The sequence below is a fragment of the Haliaeetus leucocephalus genome, unplaced genomic scaffold, assembly GCF_000737465.1.
Source record: "Haliaeetus leucocephalus isolate CR32 unplaced genomic scaffold, Haliaeetus_leucocephalus-4.0 Scaffold577, whole genome shotgun sequence".
NCBI lineage: Eukaryota > Metazoa > Chordata > Aves > Accipitriformes > Accipitridae > Haliaeetus > Haliaeetus leucocephalus.
In genome coordinates, this window is record NW_010973013.1 from 6,121,983 (window position 1) to 6,137,842 (window position 15,860).

The 15,860-nt window shown below is 42.0% G+C and overlaps 1 protein-coding gene across 1 annotated transcript in view; it reads right to left on the bottom strand.

Annotated features, from left to right (window-relative positions):
• Positions 1-6,984: 6,984 nt before the first annotated feature.
• The window catches only part of DTD1 (D-tyrosyl-tRNA deacylase 1), a gene marked incomplete at its 5' end in the record, with an annotated part of 22,194 nt that continues 13,318 nt past the window's right edge, over positions 6,985-15,860 (bottom strand). Inside the window, 2 exons of the mRNA XM_010577856.1 lie at positions 6,985-7,603; positions 9,414-9,590. Of these exons, the coding sequence (XP_010576158.1) occupies positions 9,435-9,590 (156 nt within the window). The remainder of the gene's footprint in view (positions 7,604-9,413; positions 9,591-15,860) is intronic.

Consider the following 15,860-nt stretch of genomic DNA (forward strand, 5'->3'; position numbering starts at 1 on the left):
ACCGCTGTCTATCTTGACAAATGCTTTAAACCAAAATAACCCAGAGTCCAAGGCTTCCCCAGAAGTAACGGAGACGATATGGGTGCCAGCAGCAGGGCAGTGTACGCTGGGGTAACACACCTCTCGTCCGGGTACCGCTTGTGTCCCTGCGGCTTCTCTGCAAGGCTGAGGGGTTTGCACAAATATAACACAGATCGTACCGTCAATATGCAAAAAATTATTTGAAGAGAGCAGCTATCTGGAGAAGGATACAGATCCCACTTGTAGGCAAAGACATAGACTCTAAAGAATACAGCTATCTCAAATATGGCCAGAATCATTTTCCTTCAAGGAAGGAGAAAGGAGCCTTAATGCGCTGCAGTGATTTTCGGTTTCTTAGTATTTGCTGCCACCTGGTGGCAAAGGAGAAAAGAGTCTTAAAGCAAAAAACACCCGTGCTCCTGCCCTGCCAGCTGTCTCACACCTTAACCTCTCTGAATAATGACTTGGCACTTCGAGTACTGCAAGCCAATGTACTCAGAGTTTTAGAAGAGCTGCCATAGAAGTCTTTCAGAGGCTCAGCCTTGACATCGTAACATCTACCACATGAACTATTCGCCCCCAAGTATGTTAATCTTTTGCATACACTCGTCTTAGTGCAAAAGGATTGCTAAAGAGATATATATTCACGCCATAGAGCCACAACCACCCATATGAAATGAATCCCAGTTCTTAATAGGAAAAAAAAGTTTGCCATCATACCTCAGCTAGCACTGGTTAACATCCCCCAGATAACCTAAAGACAAGAGGAAAAAAAACCAAAAAACTGAATAGGCACAGATTGCAAAGTACTCTCTTACCCAAAGAGTAAATCTCCTCTCCATACATTGTGACTGAGCTGCATTCCCTGTACACCACTGCTACAATATATTCCTTATATCAGTCGGAATATTTTGTTGTCAATGCAATAAATGGAGCAGCTCTAAAACATTGTGGGTCTGACGTTAAACACATGAAGAACAAAAAACATTTTCAGATACTGTTGACTGCAAGTATTAAAGTATTTATGAAGTCAGAAGAGCTCTTTGAAACAAATTAGCATGGAAAAATGAAATATTTGAATGTTTTGGAAAAATATTTACTTGGTACACAAGTGCCTTCAGTAACACTACGGTACTTATTCAAAACAGATTGTATAAGGATATTTGCAGTGTGGTTTTGTGCGATTCTCAACAACACATCCCAGACCACAAAACAGACCCTTGCAATTCAGCAATCTCGTTGAGACTTCAGCAGCATAAGGGTTTATGAGCAACTCTGATGTTGTTCACGGAGCTTGTTTTAAACGCCAATCTCAGATTTACTTTTTCACGCGTACACTCATTTTTTTCATGGACACATTCCTTGACAGGGCCTCCTCTAACATCCCGTTTCATCCTCAGGATTTTGCCACCAGCAAATCCACCGAGACGCGTTTTCTCGTGTAAAGGCGAATGCCTGTAGCGGGGACGACGGCTGTGCCCATCCATCCCTGGCGCTTCCAGAGCCTCGGTGCAGCGGCTCACAGAGCTGGGTGGCTGGCACAGAGACCTGGAAAACCCGAACACACATTTTTCCCTTTTTTAAAAATCTCTTGGCAATGCAACCCCAGGTCCGTTCCCTGGTCCAGCCCTGCGCAAAGCGCTTGGTGTTAATGACCATTACCAAGCATTCCTTTAAAGATTTGTGGGTTAATGATAATACATTTGGAGCGCACACAAATTAGAGATCAAAACCTTCAGAGAATTGTGAAGAGCAGGCTTGAGATAAGGCCCTGACAAAGTAATTCTGCTTTCCTGATTTTTCCCCTGAAAACCCAGCCCAGGAACAGGCAGGGGAGCAGAGCGGGTGCCGCCGACTTGCTCATGGCACCCAAGTCACTCCGTGTTTCACTCACAGATCTGCTGTCTCCTTCTCTCAAAATCCTGCCGTTTCACTGACGTTACCCTGTCTCGAAACACCGAAACTGTCCCTGCCGTGTTGAAATCGCAACACAGCTCTGTAGAAACGCCGGGAGCGTTTTGTTCGAGCGACACATGATAAAACCTGGAAGATTTCAAGGAAGCGCATCGGCGGACCTGGCGAAGGTGAGGAGCCCGGCAGCACTCCCTGCTTTCGAGGGGCTGCACTGAACCCACAAACCTGCACACGGGAAGCCCTTAGCACACACGGACACATGCTGCCTTTATCCTCTGCCCCAGCCGGTACAAGCAGAGATGCTCAGCCCCATTAAGCCGTGGCTCCATCCAGTCCCCGGTATCCCGTATCTCCCAACACTGTGCTGCTCCAGTCTCGGTCCCATTTACATCCGTGGCTTCCTCAAATATCCCATACCAATAAATTGCATGAGGGAAATGGGATTTTTTTTTTTTTTTTTTGGTTGGGTTTATACCTGCTCCATCAGCCCTTCCATGCTGGGTGCAGGAATCCAAGGTCAGCTACAGCTCCGCATTTCCATGATCCATTCTCAGGGAGAGGGACATTGTCATCAACCCCTCAAGCTTCAGCCTGACTCCTCATCCCTTTAGGAGAGTTCAGCTTGGAGCTATTTGTGCCAGGGTGAACGAGAGGCCAGTTTTCATAGGAAGGATCAGGATTTAGCCCAGCAAACCACAGACCGGGGAGGAGACAGCGTGCTGTCTTCTTATGGCATTGGGAATAGCATTACTCGTGATAAAATTGAGATTGGCATGGAAATGAATGGGTACTCAGGAATATGGAAAGATGACCAGCCTTAGGATCTCACGCCTTATTTCAAAGTTTGTAATACTAGTTTGTATTTTCACAACATCTGTTCTGTTTTCTGCCAGGGGTCTGTCATCTCACTTTCACCGACAATACACGCAAAAAGTTTAGGAGGCTCTTTTTTAATTGTCACCAAACCTTTGCTCCTGCAGAGTCCGTAGTTGCATGCAGCCGAGTTGACAGCTAAGCGCGGCAAATGACACAAGCACAAAGTTGACTGAAAAACGGGCATTTCTAAGGACAGCGTGGAAATGCTCGGTACGGACCAGCAGCCAGGGCAGAGCAGACACCTTGCACCAGCTGAAAACCTGTTCCAGGAGGTCTGGCTCCCTTTTGCTGGGCACACGCTGCAAGATGGAAACTCCTCTAGTCAGAGCGAGGGTGCTGGGTGGTGAACGGGAACAGCCGGAATGCCAGTGGAGCAGGTTTCCCCTCTTTTTTGGAGCCCTGTGGTTTTCTGTACCGCACCATGAAAAGGTATTTCTGCCCTCCTCCCTGTTCTGCAAGCTCCGGCTCTCTCGGGTCAGTCGACAGCACTGCGATCACTGAAAGAATTGCAGATCTGCTTTAATTGCATCCCCTAAATGCACCCGAGTGGTTTTCCCTGCACCACTATCCAGCCACGCTAGATTTCATTTTGGGCATGCTATTAAATCATGGTTTGCAATGGACTGGAACTCCCCCAGTCCTGGGAAAGAACCATGGGAAGGTGTATTTTAGCAAAGTGCAGCAAATTATTTTGAAAGTGAAACCCTTTGTCACACAGCCACCAGATCAGAGCAGAGAGAGGGAGCTACTGCCAAACCTGTTCAAACACGGATTCTCCAGGAACTAGCATCTCTGTAAGTCAGACCAGTTTTAATTCGTTGTCCGCGCTAGCTTCTAAAATTGGAAACCGTGAGCTTATCCATTGAGCATTTACATCTATAGTTGGAAATTATTTTGCCTTTAATTCATTTGTACTTACACACCAAATTAAAATTATCCGATCATTTTTCCAAATAGCTGTGTAGGAGCATCACTTACTCTGACTGGTCCATCCTTAAAGTCCTACTTTTTAAAGCAACATAATCCATAGATTCAGTATCTGAATGGAGATGTTTACAAAACACCTACAAAACAGTTTTCTACTGCTGTAATTATTGTCTTTTCTGGTTATAGCAGTCAATGAAAATTAGCAGTAAATTTTCAAAGGAGTCCTAGCATAATTTCTGTTTACCAGGGAGATCTCCTTGGCGAGTCTTCTGCTGAGAAAATAAGGCTGGGAGAAAAATGGTACCTGCAGCAGAGCATCCGAGTGAGAGTTTCCATACAGAATGGTTTGCAGACACTCCTCTGTTAGCTAGTACTTTAAACAGCAGTTAAGGAAAATATCTGTATTCAGATTTAGATTGTCTCCCAGATACCTGCTGGGAACTCCAAATGGGAAAACCCAGCGTGACTTTCTTACAAACCTCTGTCACATACAAACGCTACCGAGCATTTGCAGAAATCCTACCAAAACTATTTTCTGTAATTTTATGCATTTGTTGTAAAGGTAGAATCGCTTGTTGACCACGCCATAGGTGTATAGAGACTGTAAAAAAGAATAGTGACACATGAACAACTGAAGCCACAATGAATCAAAAGACTAATGAGGTTTCTTTGCTCGAGGACTGTAACACTGACCCTCACTTGCCATTTTTTTATTATTACCATGGCCCTCAGAGATTGCCCAGGCACTTCTTTGAGAGGACAATTTTTGCCTGAGTTCACAAGACAGCACAAGGCAAAGGGACACCAGCACAGGAGGAAGCAGAAAGGAACCTGAAAGATTCAACCAGCACCCTTGAAGCATTATCACAAAGACGAACGGCCACAGGATATTGGATTTTTGGGGCATTCCCACCATGGCCACCCTGTAAGTTCTGCCTGCAGAACTTTAACCCAGGGGCAGGCAGCGTGCAGCTGGAGATCAGACACCGCAGGGTCTTTGAATCGGGAGCTGCTTTATTATAGCTAGCAAACATTGTCCGTAGCCCTCTTAGAGGGTCATCTTCAGACTCCAGCCCATAAATCACAAAGAAGCAAACTCTGGCAAAACTGCTCTGTGAGCTGGGACAGGAAAATGGGGAAAAGCCTCTAAGTCCAAGTCCGTAGAAAAGGGAATACTGAGCAGCAACTCATCATTCATCAATACCATGCATTTTATAATTTTTTAACATTTTATAAACATATGAAACAAACACGCCTTTTTGCTAAATAAGGTCATTTTCAGCATTTAGGAAAAAATAAGTAACATTCCTTCCAACTAAAAACCTCATCTATTTCACAAACAGACAACAAAAGCTCACCAAAGTGCTAGAAACCAACCATGCCTAAGAAATACCAGGTGGAAGAACAGCGACAGGAACTCAGGTCTCCTGGTTTTTGCTTACAGCTCGCTACAAGCAGGAAAAGCCATGGGACAGATACCGAGTTTCTAAGCCATTTAATTGCACTTGGAGAAGTGGCATTTCCCAAGTTTTGCTGCCAGTAGAATAGGGCGATAACTTTCATTAAACAGCACTTTTAACAAAGTGGGCTTGGCTAGTTGGATTTTTCTTGAATCCTGAAATAAACCACAATACAAGAAAATACACTGGGCACAGGACAACGGGAAGCATCTGCCCGAAACATAGATCCGTCCTGGGTATTTCCAGTTCCCAGGCCTCCATCACCACACACCATGACCATACCCCAATTTGCAGTGAGCTTGCCGTCACATCTCCCATGTGAGGCAGGAAAATGCTATTGATTAGAGAAGAGAGACTCAGAAAGACCACATAGTGCGGTCACTCAGAGGCAGCACAGTTGAGCAGAGCCAAGCATCAGGTTCCCCCCCATCTTTGGGCAACAGCCACTTCTTTGCCATTTATCTCTGCTTACATACAGTTGGAGTATCACCTCTTACCTCCTGAGACATATTTATGATACTTCTTGTTTTCAACCTTTATTATTCTTTGTAGTTTAGCTTCTACCAACTTACCTTTCAGGGTGCAAAGAGGCTGGAGGACTTTCTTCATGCCCTTATCTTCTTAAGAACAAGTTGTAAAGCAGAAGACAACATTTCAAAGATGCTGGAGCAAGCAGGACACTTAAGCTAGATGTGATAGGTCTGAGAGCTCCCTCTTCAACAACCACATCTACACCTGAGACGTAAGCACTCTGCTACCTTCCCAAGTGCATTTGCCCTTTGCAGCCAATTAAGCAATTAATCTGACAACAGCCTATCAGGCTCAGGCTGTAGTCCCAGGTGAGGGAGACTCTGAAGGGACATGACATGAGACGTGTACCTGGAGGTGGAAAAGCACTGCTTGTGACAAGGCTGTCACTTCAGGCAAACTAAATTGCATATAATGGCTAGATGAAAAATTTTGTGATTATTAAAGGCAAGTGTAACATTTCAACCTAACCTGGCTATTCACCGTTCTTGTTTAAACGCCAGGTCCGTAGCTTGCCAGAGCTTTACTTAAGCTTCATGTATTTTAAAAAGCCACATCAGGGTGCAGTTCTCTCCTGTCTTGGTTTGACTGATGCTTTACTAAACAAGCAGTCTGCAAGAGGAAAGTTTAAAAAAAACCACAGTGGTTGCACAGTCTGCAACATTGTAAATATGATATGCATTTGGATTAAGAACAACTGTCACCAGTTAGCCCCATAATCAGGTAAAGACAGTCGTGGTGTAAGCACCCTGGCTCTGACGGTGGCGATGGCAGATAGTTAATGAAGACTGTAAGGGCAAGGCAGGCCTGCTGTGTAAAAGGTACCACCGCCACCTCTGAAAGAAGGCAAAGATAAAATGATTTGCAGTCTTTCATTTCCCCTGAAACTTCCTTGGCTTTAACACCCACAGGAGAGCAGTTCTGCAGCTGCTTCTCAGCTCTTGTTGTTTGGCGGCAGCTTCCAAATGCTGTTCTGCCTCTGATGAATCTGACAGAAATGTCAGCAGGCGCATGATGCAGCATGTGGAGCAGCTGCTGCGGCATTTTGATGGCCACCATAAAGTAACTACAGGACTTAGATGTGTTGGAAAGAGCAAGGATTTCAGGTCAGCAACCTGACTTCCAAACTTCCAAAGGAGAGGTGGATGAGTTACATTAGTAGGTGTTTCTTGGCTTGTAACTTCTGCTCTGTGTCACTCACGTTGTTGCACACATGGCTGTACTTTAGGGAATGCAATACACAAACACCAACAGGCACTCAGCTAGCATCATTTGTTTAATAAAGTCTTTTCTGTTTTTAAAAAAGTTTACAAGACGGATGTGTTCCACATGATAAACGACTAGCGGCTGATCTTTCCTTTTAATAACTTAATCCATGCAGAAAGACTGGATTGCCTAACTTGGTGTTACGTAGCAGCTGAACAATATACTAAAATATACACAGATTGACACGCTGCCATGAAAACAGGTAGCACATGACACCATAGAGTGAGAATCAAAATACAAGCCTGCTTGGATAATTTTCAGAATTCAAGTGTAAGTTTAAGGAAAAACCCTGATTTATTTTTGAAATGGAGCTTATGTACTGATATTGAATGTTCTGCTACAATCTGCCTAGAGTCACCCTTTATTCAGCAGTCATGTGAAAACACATACACAAAAATGTTACAAGTCCTTTTAACTACTGATACTACACATTAACAACTGAATCGGATAGCATTGCTTTGGTTGTTTCAATACAGAATGATGTAGGTTTCTAATGTCTTAGTTCTGTTTTCCCATTTTCCATTCTTTTCCGAAGTCGTTGAAGAGTGGTTCTGAGGTGAATGTCTGTTGGGTCTCTCTTCGAGAATCCAGTGTAGTTTTTGTATGAGAAACTGTGGAAGGCAAACAGGAACATTACTATAAGTAGAGTAGAAATACAGTAGGATTCCTTCAAATCCCACAGAGAAAAGTATCTTTACTTACTGTCACAGCATGAAAATTAATGCTAGGCTATCAGTATATCACATTTTACAAAACGTTCAGCTCCCTAGAATTTCAAATGCTATCGGAAAGGTCAGACTGGCCAAAGCACTCTAGAAGGCCTGCAAACTCCTGCTCTCTAAAATGTTCTTATTTCAACGCACAACACAGAAACAGTCGGGGAAACCTCGTACTCCTGTAGCACAGCAGCAAGGCCAACAGCTGCTGAGAAACAGTACATCCTCGCTTTATTTTCTAAGAACATGTTCTGCTTCCCAATGTGCCTGCTCATTTCCAGTACTAAAACAGGAAAGTGCACTGAACATAAAGCCAAAGAGAGCAGAACTCGTGTGATTCCAGCTGCTGTACGACATGACAGTCCACTTTTGACTGCAACCCAATTAATGAACAGAACAATTTCACACCAATCTTGAAGCTGCTCTCCATGAGGCCAGGGAAAAAAAAAGCCTGTGGACTTGAAAGTTTCTTTGATAACTTCTCCAGGTCAATCCAAAACAAATTAGCATATTTCCAGAAATCTATTCAATGCCTTATGCAAATTCATCCATATTAGTACCACACAGATAATATGAACTTCTGTAAAACAGAAATCATTCCCCAATGTCTGACCCCCAGGGAAATTCATGGATTTAAAAAAAAAAAGGCAACTTTCTGAGTAATGCGTAATACTGGATTGTATAAATCACAAGCCAGACTGAACTCTAGGGCTGGGAAAACGAAGAAAGGTTAGACCTTAACTTTGCAAAGCTGTTAATAATTAAACTGCATAGCCAGCTCAGGGCTTCAGTGTGCAGATGAGGGAAATAATACTTTCCTGAGAGCTTGGACATGTTTGAAAGTTCAAAACCAGCAAGGTAGCTTTTGCAGGAGGGAAGGAAGGCAAGGAAATCTGTGTTCTGAAGACTAAAACTGACTGGAAGAGTATGATAAATACGTATCTACATATGTAGATAATTCATGACAAAGGATTCAGGTCTGTATTTAGTCTAATTCCATTCACTCATGTCCAGGCATGTCCTGCAGGTCAAGCACCTGAAGGGAGAGAAAATCCCAGTACTCATACTGAATTCAAGCAGCAAGCCTGGCTCTCAATGCCTGGCCTAATGTTCTTATTAGATGGTGAAGATATATGAAATAGCCTGTTATCAAGTCATCCTGGGAAAGAACAAACTGAGGAGGGGGGGGTAGGAGCCATGACAGGAGTTGCAGTTCTGGCCTGTCTCCAACCTGTAAAACGTTTTCCACTTCCATTGCTGGGGACTATGTGTTATTTGGGTATTACAAATGGTGGGGGCTGTTCCAGAATGACCTGCCTGCTAGGTAAGGCAGAGGAGAAACGCAACCACGTTATCTCCACTCTGAAGAATACAAAGCAAGATTCTGAGTGAAGTCACTGCTGTGTTATAAGACCAAAATTTTAGATTTCCTGAGTCAACCTGGAAACAGTCATGGCTGGGCCAGACTCACAGATACACACCTCCAGCCAAGCACACAGCTGGGAAGAGGTTTTTCACCCACTTCTACCTTCTGGTGTGCCAACTGCAGATAGAAGCGAAGGTTAACCACCAGCAAGATTATCAGAATTTCACCTTTCAGCACTTCTAATGCAACTCTCTGCACAGGCTGCTTCAGTAAAGCACCCAGGGTTAGAGACGGCAAAGCGGGAGGACACAGTTTTACAGAGGAGTGAAAAAGCCAAACCTGAGGCCTGCTTTGGATGAGCTAAGGCTCTCTTTCCGAAGACACATCTCCTTCTGCTCCGCTGCTTGCGCTGGGGTCATCCTTGTTACGGGGGGCATTTCTTTCTCTACTTGACTCAGAGGGAACCTTGGTTCTGGTCTTCTCTTTTCTTTGTTGCTGTTTTTCAAGTTTTGTCAGCTATTCACAAAGTAAGGAGAGCGAGAAAACATTTCATGGAATAAAGTAATTTCAGAAGACTATTTCTAAAAAATAGCAACTTTGAGCATTTGTAGAAAACTTGCAACTCAGATTCACGACACCAATACATATATCAATAAAACAGAAAAGAAAAAAAAAAAAAGCCCAAGGCTTAGATTTTCAGAAATTTGGAGAAGACAGTAAATTATCATCATATGCTAACATGATTACCCCCTGACTATAAAAGAGAAGTGCACACATTCAAAGGACTACCCTCAGCTTTCTAGGGTTCCTCCTCCAGCCAACACAACCTGCAAATATGGAAAAGAATAAAACATAAGGACCAAAACGGGGAGCTGGATTCCACCAAACTCTTCTGGTTTGGTCTTAAGTGGCAGTTTTGTACTTTCAAAGCTGCTGACAACAGATGTATCCCAAGTTCGGCCATCCAGCACACAAGAATCAGTATTTTATTCTTTATCCAGAGGAAGAGATATATGAGCCTCAGCATCACCTAGGATATAGAATAAGCATTTCAAATCAGCTTGGACAAAACCCTCTCCTAACGCTACCTTGCCACCTCTCAGTAGAAATTATTTCAATGCTACCAAGAGTCAAACTAAGTTGCACACAGCTGTCATTTCTACATCTCTTGCCCATTTTTCAGAGAAGCAGGTTGCAGTAAGTTTTGGGGACACTATATATTGATAGCTACTTAAATCACTATCCTTTGTGCAGTTTAGCCATTTGGATAATTTCTGTAATCTGCTGATTTTCTCTACTGCTTCCACAATTTCCCCAAGATAAAGCATACTAGTCATAAATCATAATTTCATGGCCAGAAGATCTCTTCTCAGATGAAATCTTCATAGAATAAAATAAGCTAGGTTGTGTGTGTCAATTATTAATTAGACAGGCTCATGGAAGAGGCATACAAAGATGTAAATCTGAGCTCCAAGTCAGTAGACTCTTAGCTACATGCTGCATATAGGCAAAAATTTGTGCACAGGATTAGAATCAGAGCCCCTCAATCCATTGAGACAGTCTTAAGCTATAGACATAACAGGAGTAACTAAGCCTGAAAACTCACTTGGAAAATAATTTCAGATGTAAACCTGTACATATCAATCCTTTTATCTCAAGCCACGGTACCCTAGAATCACTTTGTGTTAGACTTTGGCCAGAATCAAAACCCACAAACCAATTGGGTGTTCAGAAGCCGTCCTTTAGGGTCCCTTGCCAGCAGTCAAAACCTATGCTTTGGGGATCAATACCTGTCTGACCCAATTGCTGAATATCTGAAGTATGAAAGAAGTCAGAAAAGTCTTGAAATATCTCAGGTGTTTAAGACCATCTCCCTTGTGACCACACACAAAAATGCAAGAGTCGTTAGTCCACAGAAGGCAACTTTTCTCCCTTTGTAATACATATATTTTACATTGCTGAGACACTACTGATGGACTAATCATCTCAAACTATGTGGACATTGCGTCTTCCCCAACAGATTGACCAACATATAAAGTAATAGTTTTGAAAAAGGTCAAAATTTACATTAGGGTTGACAGCTTCTTTGACAAATTCTAGCCTGATGCAATTTAATAGTACACCACAGACATGAAATTCTAAAAATTGAATAATGACAGTGGAAAGCTAGACTGCACTGTGAAGGAAGGTTTCACGAAGGCAGAAACGTCTGCCATCATGTCAGCTGTAATACTATGTCACATCACTTTTGCAATCAATTTGCTGTAGCAAAACTATGCAAACAAACTGGCACACCAAGTCCCCCACCTGAAAATGTTAGCAATTCTCCAGGTTGTTTGTTTTGCTGAAGTTTATTTCCCACATTCAGAAATGCCTTAGTGCCAACCTTCCTTGAAGTTCTACCTTCTTTAATATAGAAACATATCCTTTGTTTTCCTTTTTCTCTGTGATCAGAGTGTACACAGAGGTTGATCGCTGCTCTAGAGACAGCTTTTCCTTTTGCGATAGCCATGAATAACACCAGGAAGAAGTGAATGACACCAGAAGAGAATTATTTTGTTAGCAGTCTGACGGAAAATCAGTGGCAGTGCTCATGTTTCTGAAACCTCAAACCACAACAAGAGCTGCAGATGTAGGTTTTAAATTTCAGCACTGGTGTGCCAAGCTGCTACAATTTCAAATCTTAAAAAAAAAAAATCACAACAACTTTAAGGACAGGTTACATTTCAGGAAAAGTCCAATCCTTCAAACTGCTGTACGGCATTACAAATCTAGCAGTTTAATACTAATGCCACTAAGCAAATGATAGCACTGAGATAAAATGATTATCAGAGGTCTACTGCAAAAATAAATCAATCGAAATGTCGTGACAGAAGAAGGGTAGTCTTCACAATCTGTTAAGGAGATGTCAGATCATCTGACTTTTTCCTTTTCCTTTCCACATATCTATAACTTAGACTTACAATCAAAGTGGAGCTTTTTTCTCTTGAGAAGAGAACACAATCCTTCTGGCCAACGAGCAGCTCACGCAAGGAATTATATACTTCATTTTGTTCCTAGAAGAAACCTGAGCAGCACGCAATAAAGTTACACCCTGTGGGCCCAAAGCCTAAGGCAAGAAAAGTGCTACCAGCCCTTCATCAGTTAGCCTGGTCTAACTGGCTGCCCAGGGTCTTGGAAAAATTCCCTAGCCAAGCAGTTTATCAGCTGCATGGCTTCCCTACCCGTTCTCCTTAACTGCTCTTTATCACCAGTGATATAGATAACCAGCTGAGCTCCCTTTGGTTCATTTTCCTCAGCAAAACTTTCAGTGTAAGAAAATTAACTCAGAGGTTTGGGATTTTTTTCTTCAAAGTAAGCTCAAAAACAGTGCAACTGGAAGAAGAGAAACATCCAACGTTGGCAACACAGCATCTAGAAAAAATGTCACCTGACAGTGGCAAGGAGAGGACTGTGGTTTATTTCTCATAACAGTGCATATGTTCACATGGGAAGGAAGAAAAACTAGGTGACAAAAGCTAAATTCAAAGACAATGGGAAAAACCCATTTGCTACAGATGGAGGCCCTCACTGTACAGTCATTTACCGTAGTTTAATATCATAAAATATTTGACACCAGCTGCATCAGTACTGTGCTACTGATCACACAATTCCAAGACAATCCCCATCTCTCCCTACAATGAAAATGCAAGCTGAAGCAACGCCATACTTGGGGAACTGAAAACACCTTCAGCTACATTATATTAAAATGTTCCAACTCAAAAGTGATAGAAAAGTTAAAATACTAGATTTGGGGTTTCTCCACATTCAGCAGAGAAATCACCTTCAGCTACACAGTTATGAGAAGTTTTTTAAGGCATAAACAATAGAATATTTATGTGGAATTTGTTTAATGGATTTTTCTATAATCAAGAACCTCCTGCCATTTAAAAATGTAAGTTACTTAAATGTCAGTCTTGCGAAGTTCCTCTCTCATTCAAAACACTGACATTTCCAAGGGGCATTACATTTTTATTTACTCCTCATATTGACAAAGCGTGTGCATGCTGCTTTACCGTACTGACACAGGCAGGTTCAGTAACAAACATCTGTTCCAATGCTTTCATTCTTCTTATCCCTCCCAATACAGTGTCCAGTTCCAAAATATGGTTTAAAATACAATGTAGTTTATTTCATTCTGGACAGTAATGGAACAAACGGGCCCAGAGAGATCAGTTCAGCATCTAATTAGAATATACACATTAAACACTGAAACTGCTAAGCCACTTCCCTTAGCAGAAGAAATAAAAATGCTCAGAATATTTCCAACCTGAATTCCACAATTATCCATAATGCTTTCAAAGTTCAAGGGGTTTTTTTTGAGTTGTCACCATGTCACCTCCCCCAGCACCCTCTAAAACCTCTTCCTGCTCCATTTCTGTCTGGCTACTTCTACTAGCTACAAATTCCTATGAAAAAATACAAAGTACCTCTCCCTAACCTTCCCCAAAACAGGATATAAACATACAAAGCAGTCTGGGCATAGCCAACCTAATCTCAGCAACTATCGCAACTTCATCAAGGGAGCACAGAAATTCACTACACTCTTAGCGCTCACCTGTGTAATTATCCAAATGGATGCATATAAGTTCAAAAGAAATTATCCAAAATTTGTTCACCAGTTAAGGCTGGAAAGTACAATCTTGTGATCTGTACTAGAACATTAGGAAAAATCTTTTTGTTTTCTGCATCACAGCCAAGCGTGAAGAGAAATACTTGATCTACCCTCACTCTCAAAGACTATGTAGGAAATGCAGTCACTATTACTGAACTCAGAACAGAATCACCGCATGCATATAATGACCTTCTCTCATTTTATGCCTTTTTTTTTTTTTCACGTTTCTTACCCAGTTTCTAATCTGAGGCTTTATTTTGCCTTTCAAGCAAAATTTCTTGCACATCAGACGTACCAAAAAGGTGCTTTAACAGCTCAATCAAATGCCAGCCATTTTTTCTTTTTCTATTATTCCATTCACATGTCCAAATTCCAAAATAATACCAAGTCTTCAGAAAAGGCCCAGCAATCACTAACTACTGCTGGTGTAAGACTCTTCTGATTTACTTCATACTTTCAATTCATTTGCTTACTATTAAATCAGACAACAATGGAACTGAACAGCTGACAACAAATTGAACTGTAGTAGCTTCCTCTGCTTACTTGGGTTTTGCAAACAGCTGGGATATTCTCTTTTTTATACACACACACACACACACACACATATGTCTATATATAGACATATATACACACATATATTTTTTTGTATGAGGATGACTTTTTTTTATTAATTTTTTTATTAATTCTGTAAGTGATCTATTTATACCTCTCTAGCACAAGGAATATAAAAATACCTTTGGATTAATTAATCCACAGGTATTTTTACTAATTATATTGCTAAGGAATTATAAGGATCAGATTACCAATTACAACCACAGACAATCACTCAAAAAAAAAGAGGTATTTCACTGTTACATCCAATGACATAAAAGAGCTATTCATCAACTATTTGTCTAATCTCTTTCTGTTAACATCACATTAAACACTGCAGGATGGTTTATTTATCTCTCCTTGCTAAAGCAGAACGCAAAAAGATAAAAAACACACCATCCCTAAGCCTTAGTTCCCATGCTACAAGCAAATCAACAGACTGTATAACAGAAAAAAAAAAATGCAACAGGCAGGGAAGAGAGAAGAGAATGGCAAATTTAAATTGGTTCTTCTTCATCCCACATCTTGTATGATGGGTGAGAGAAGATGGCAGACATGTCAAATAATATCCAGAAAGGATGCTTAAGAGTGTCGGAAACAGCAGTGCCTCCAACAGTGTGTGTTAAGGTCCCGATATGAGCTGGAAAAGATACTCAGTTAAAAGAGCTGCCAATTTTCAAGGAAATGGGGTTCTTTGAAATGTGGCATAGATTAAATTCTTTGTGCATTCAAAGCACGCACGGCTGGATTGCTTTATAGGTGTCTGTGCCGCTGCAAGAGCTCATCCATTTCTATGACAAACAGGAATCCCCCACATCAGGACTTGCAATGAGCTGGAACTGAGGGTGGCTCATGAAATGTGTGTGGACAACACACTGCAGAAGGAAGGTAAGCAAATTTACATTACTCTTATATGTCCGGAACCCACTCAACCCATAGAAGGACTCTCTCTGTCCTCCTTTTCATAGGGTCCAGGCACAGACCCAGTAAGAAGATACTTGGTGTAACCTTACCTGAGGATAAATAACAGTGCTCTAAGCACATTCTGCACAAGAAGCCTCATCTTTGCTGATGAAGAATGAGGTTTAAGGAGGAAAGGAAGGCAATCAGCAGGCAAGACTTGAAGCAGCATCATTCACAATAAACAGGGAATTCATGCCAGGCAAAGTTTGAAAACCAGCATCCTTCCCCGTCTTCAGCCCATGTCATGGCCACCAAGAAGGTGTTGTCAGACAGGAAAAGCAGGCAACTGTGAGGACAAAACCCTTAAACAAGCCAATGTTCCCCAAGAAAGAGATGGAAACTTGCCAAATCCAGCATGCCCTGGTGAATCCTCTTGGGTTATTTTATACCCACACACGGGACAGCAGGGGTAAAAGCTCTCTCAGTGCTCTCCATTTCAGTCAGAAACTGCACTGTGCCATCCACCTACCCTTATACCAATGATTCCCACTAGACTGCTTGAGCAAAAAAGACTGGTCACCAGTTTTTTCCTAGAGACCAAGACACCACGGGGCTCCATCTCACAGTCACAGGCAGCA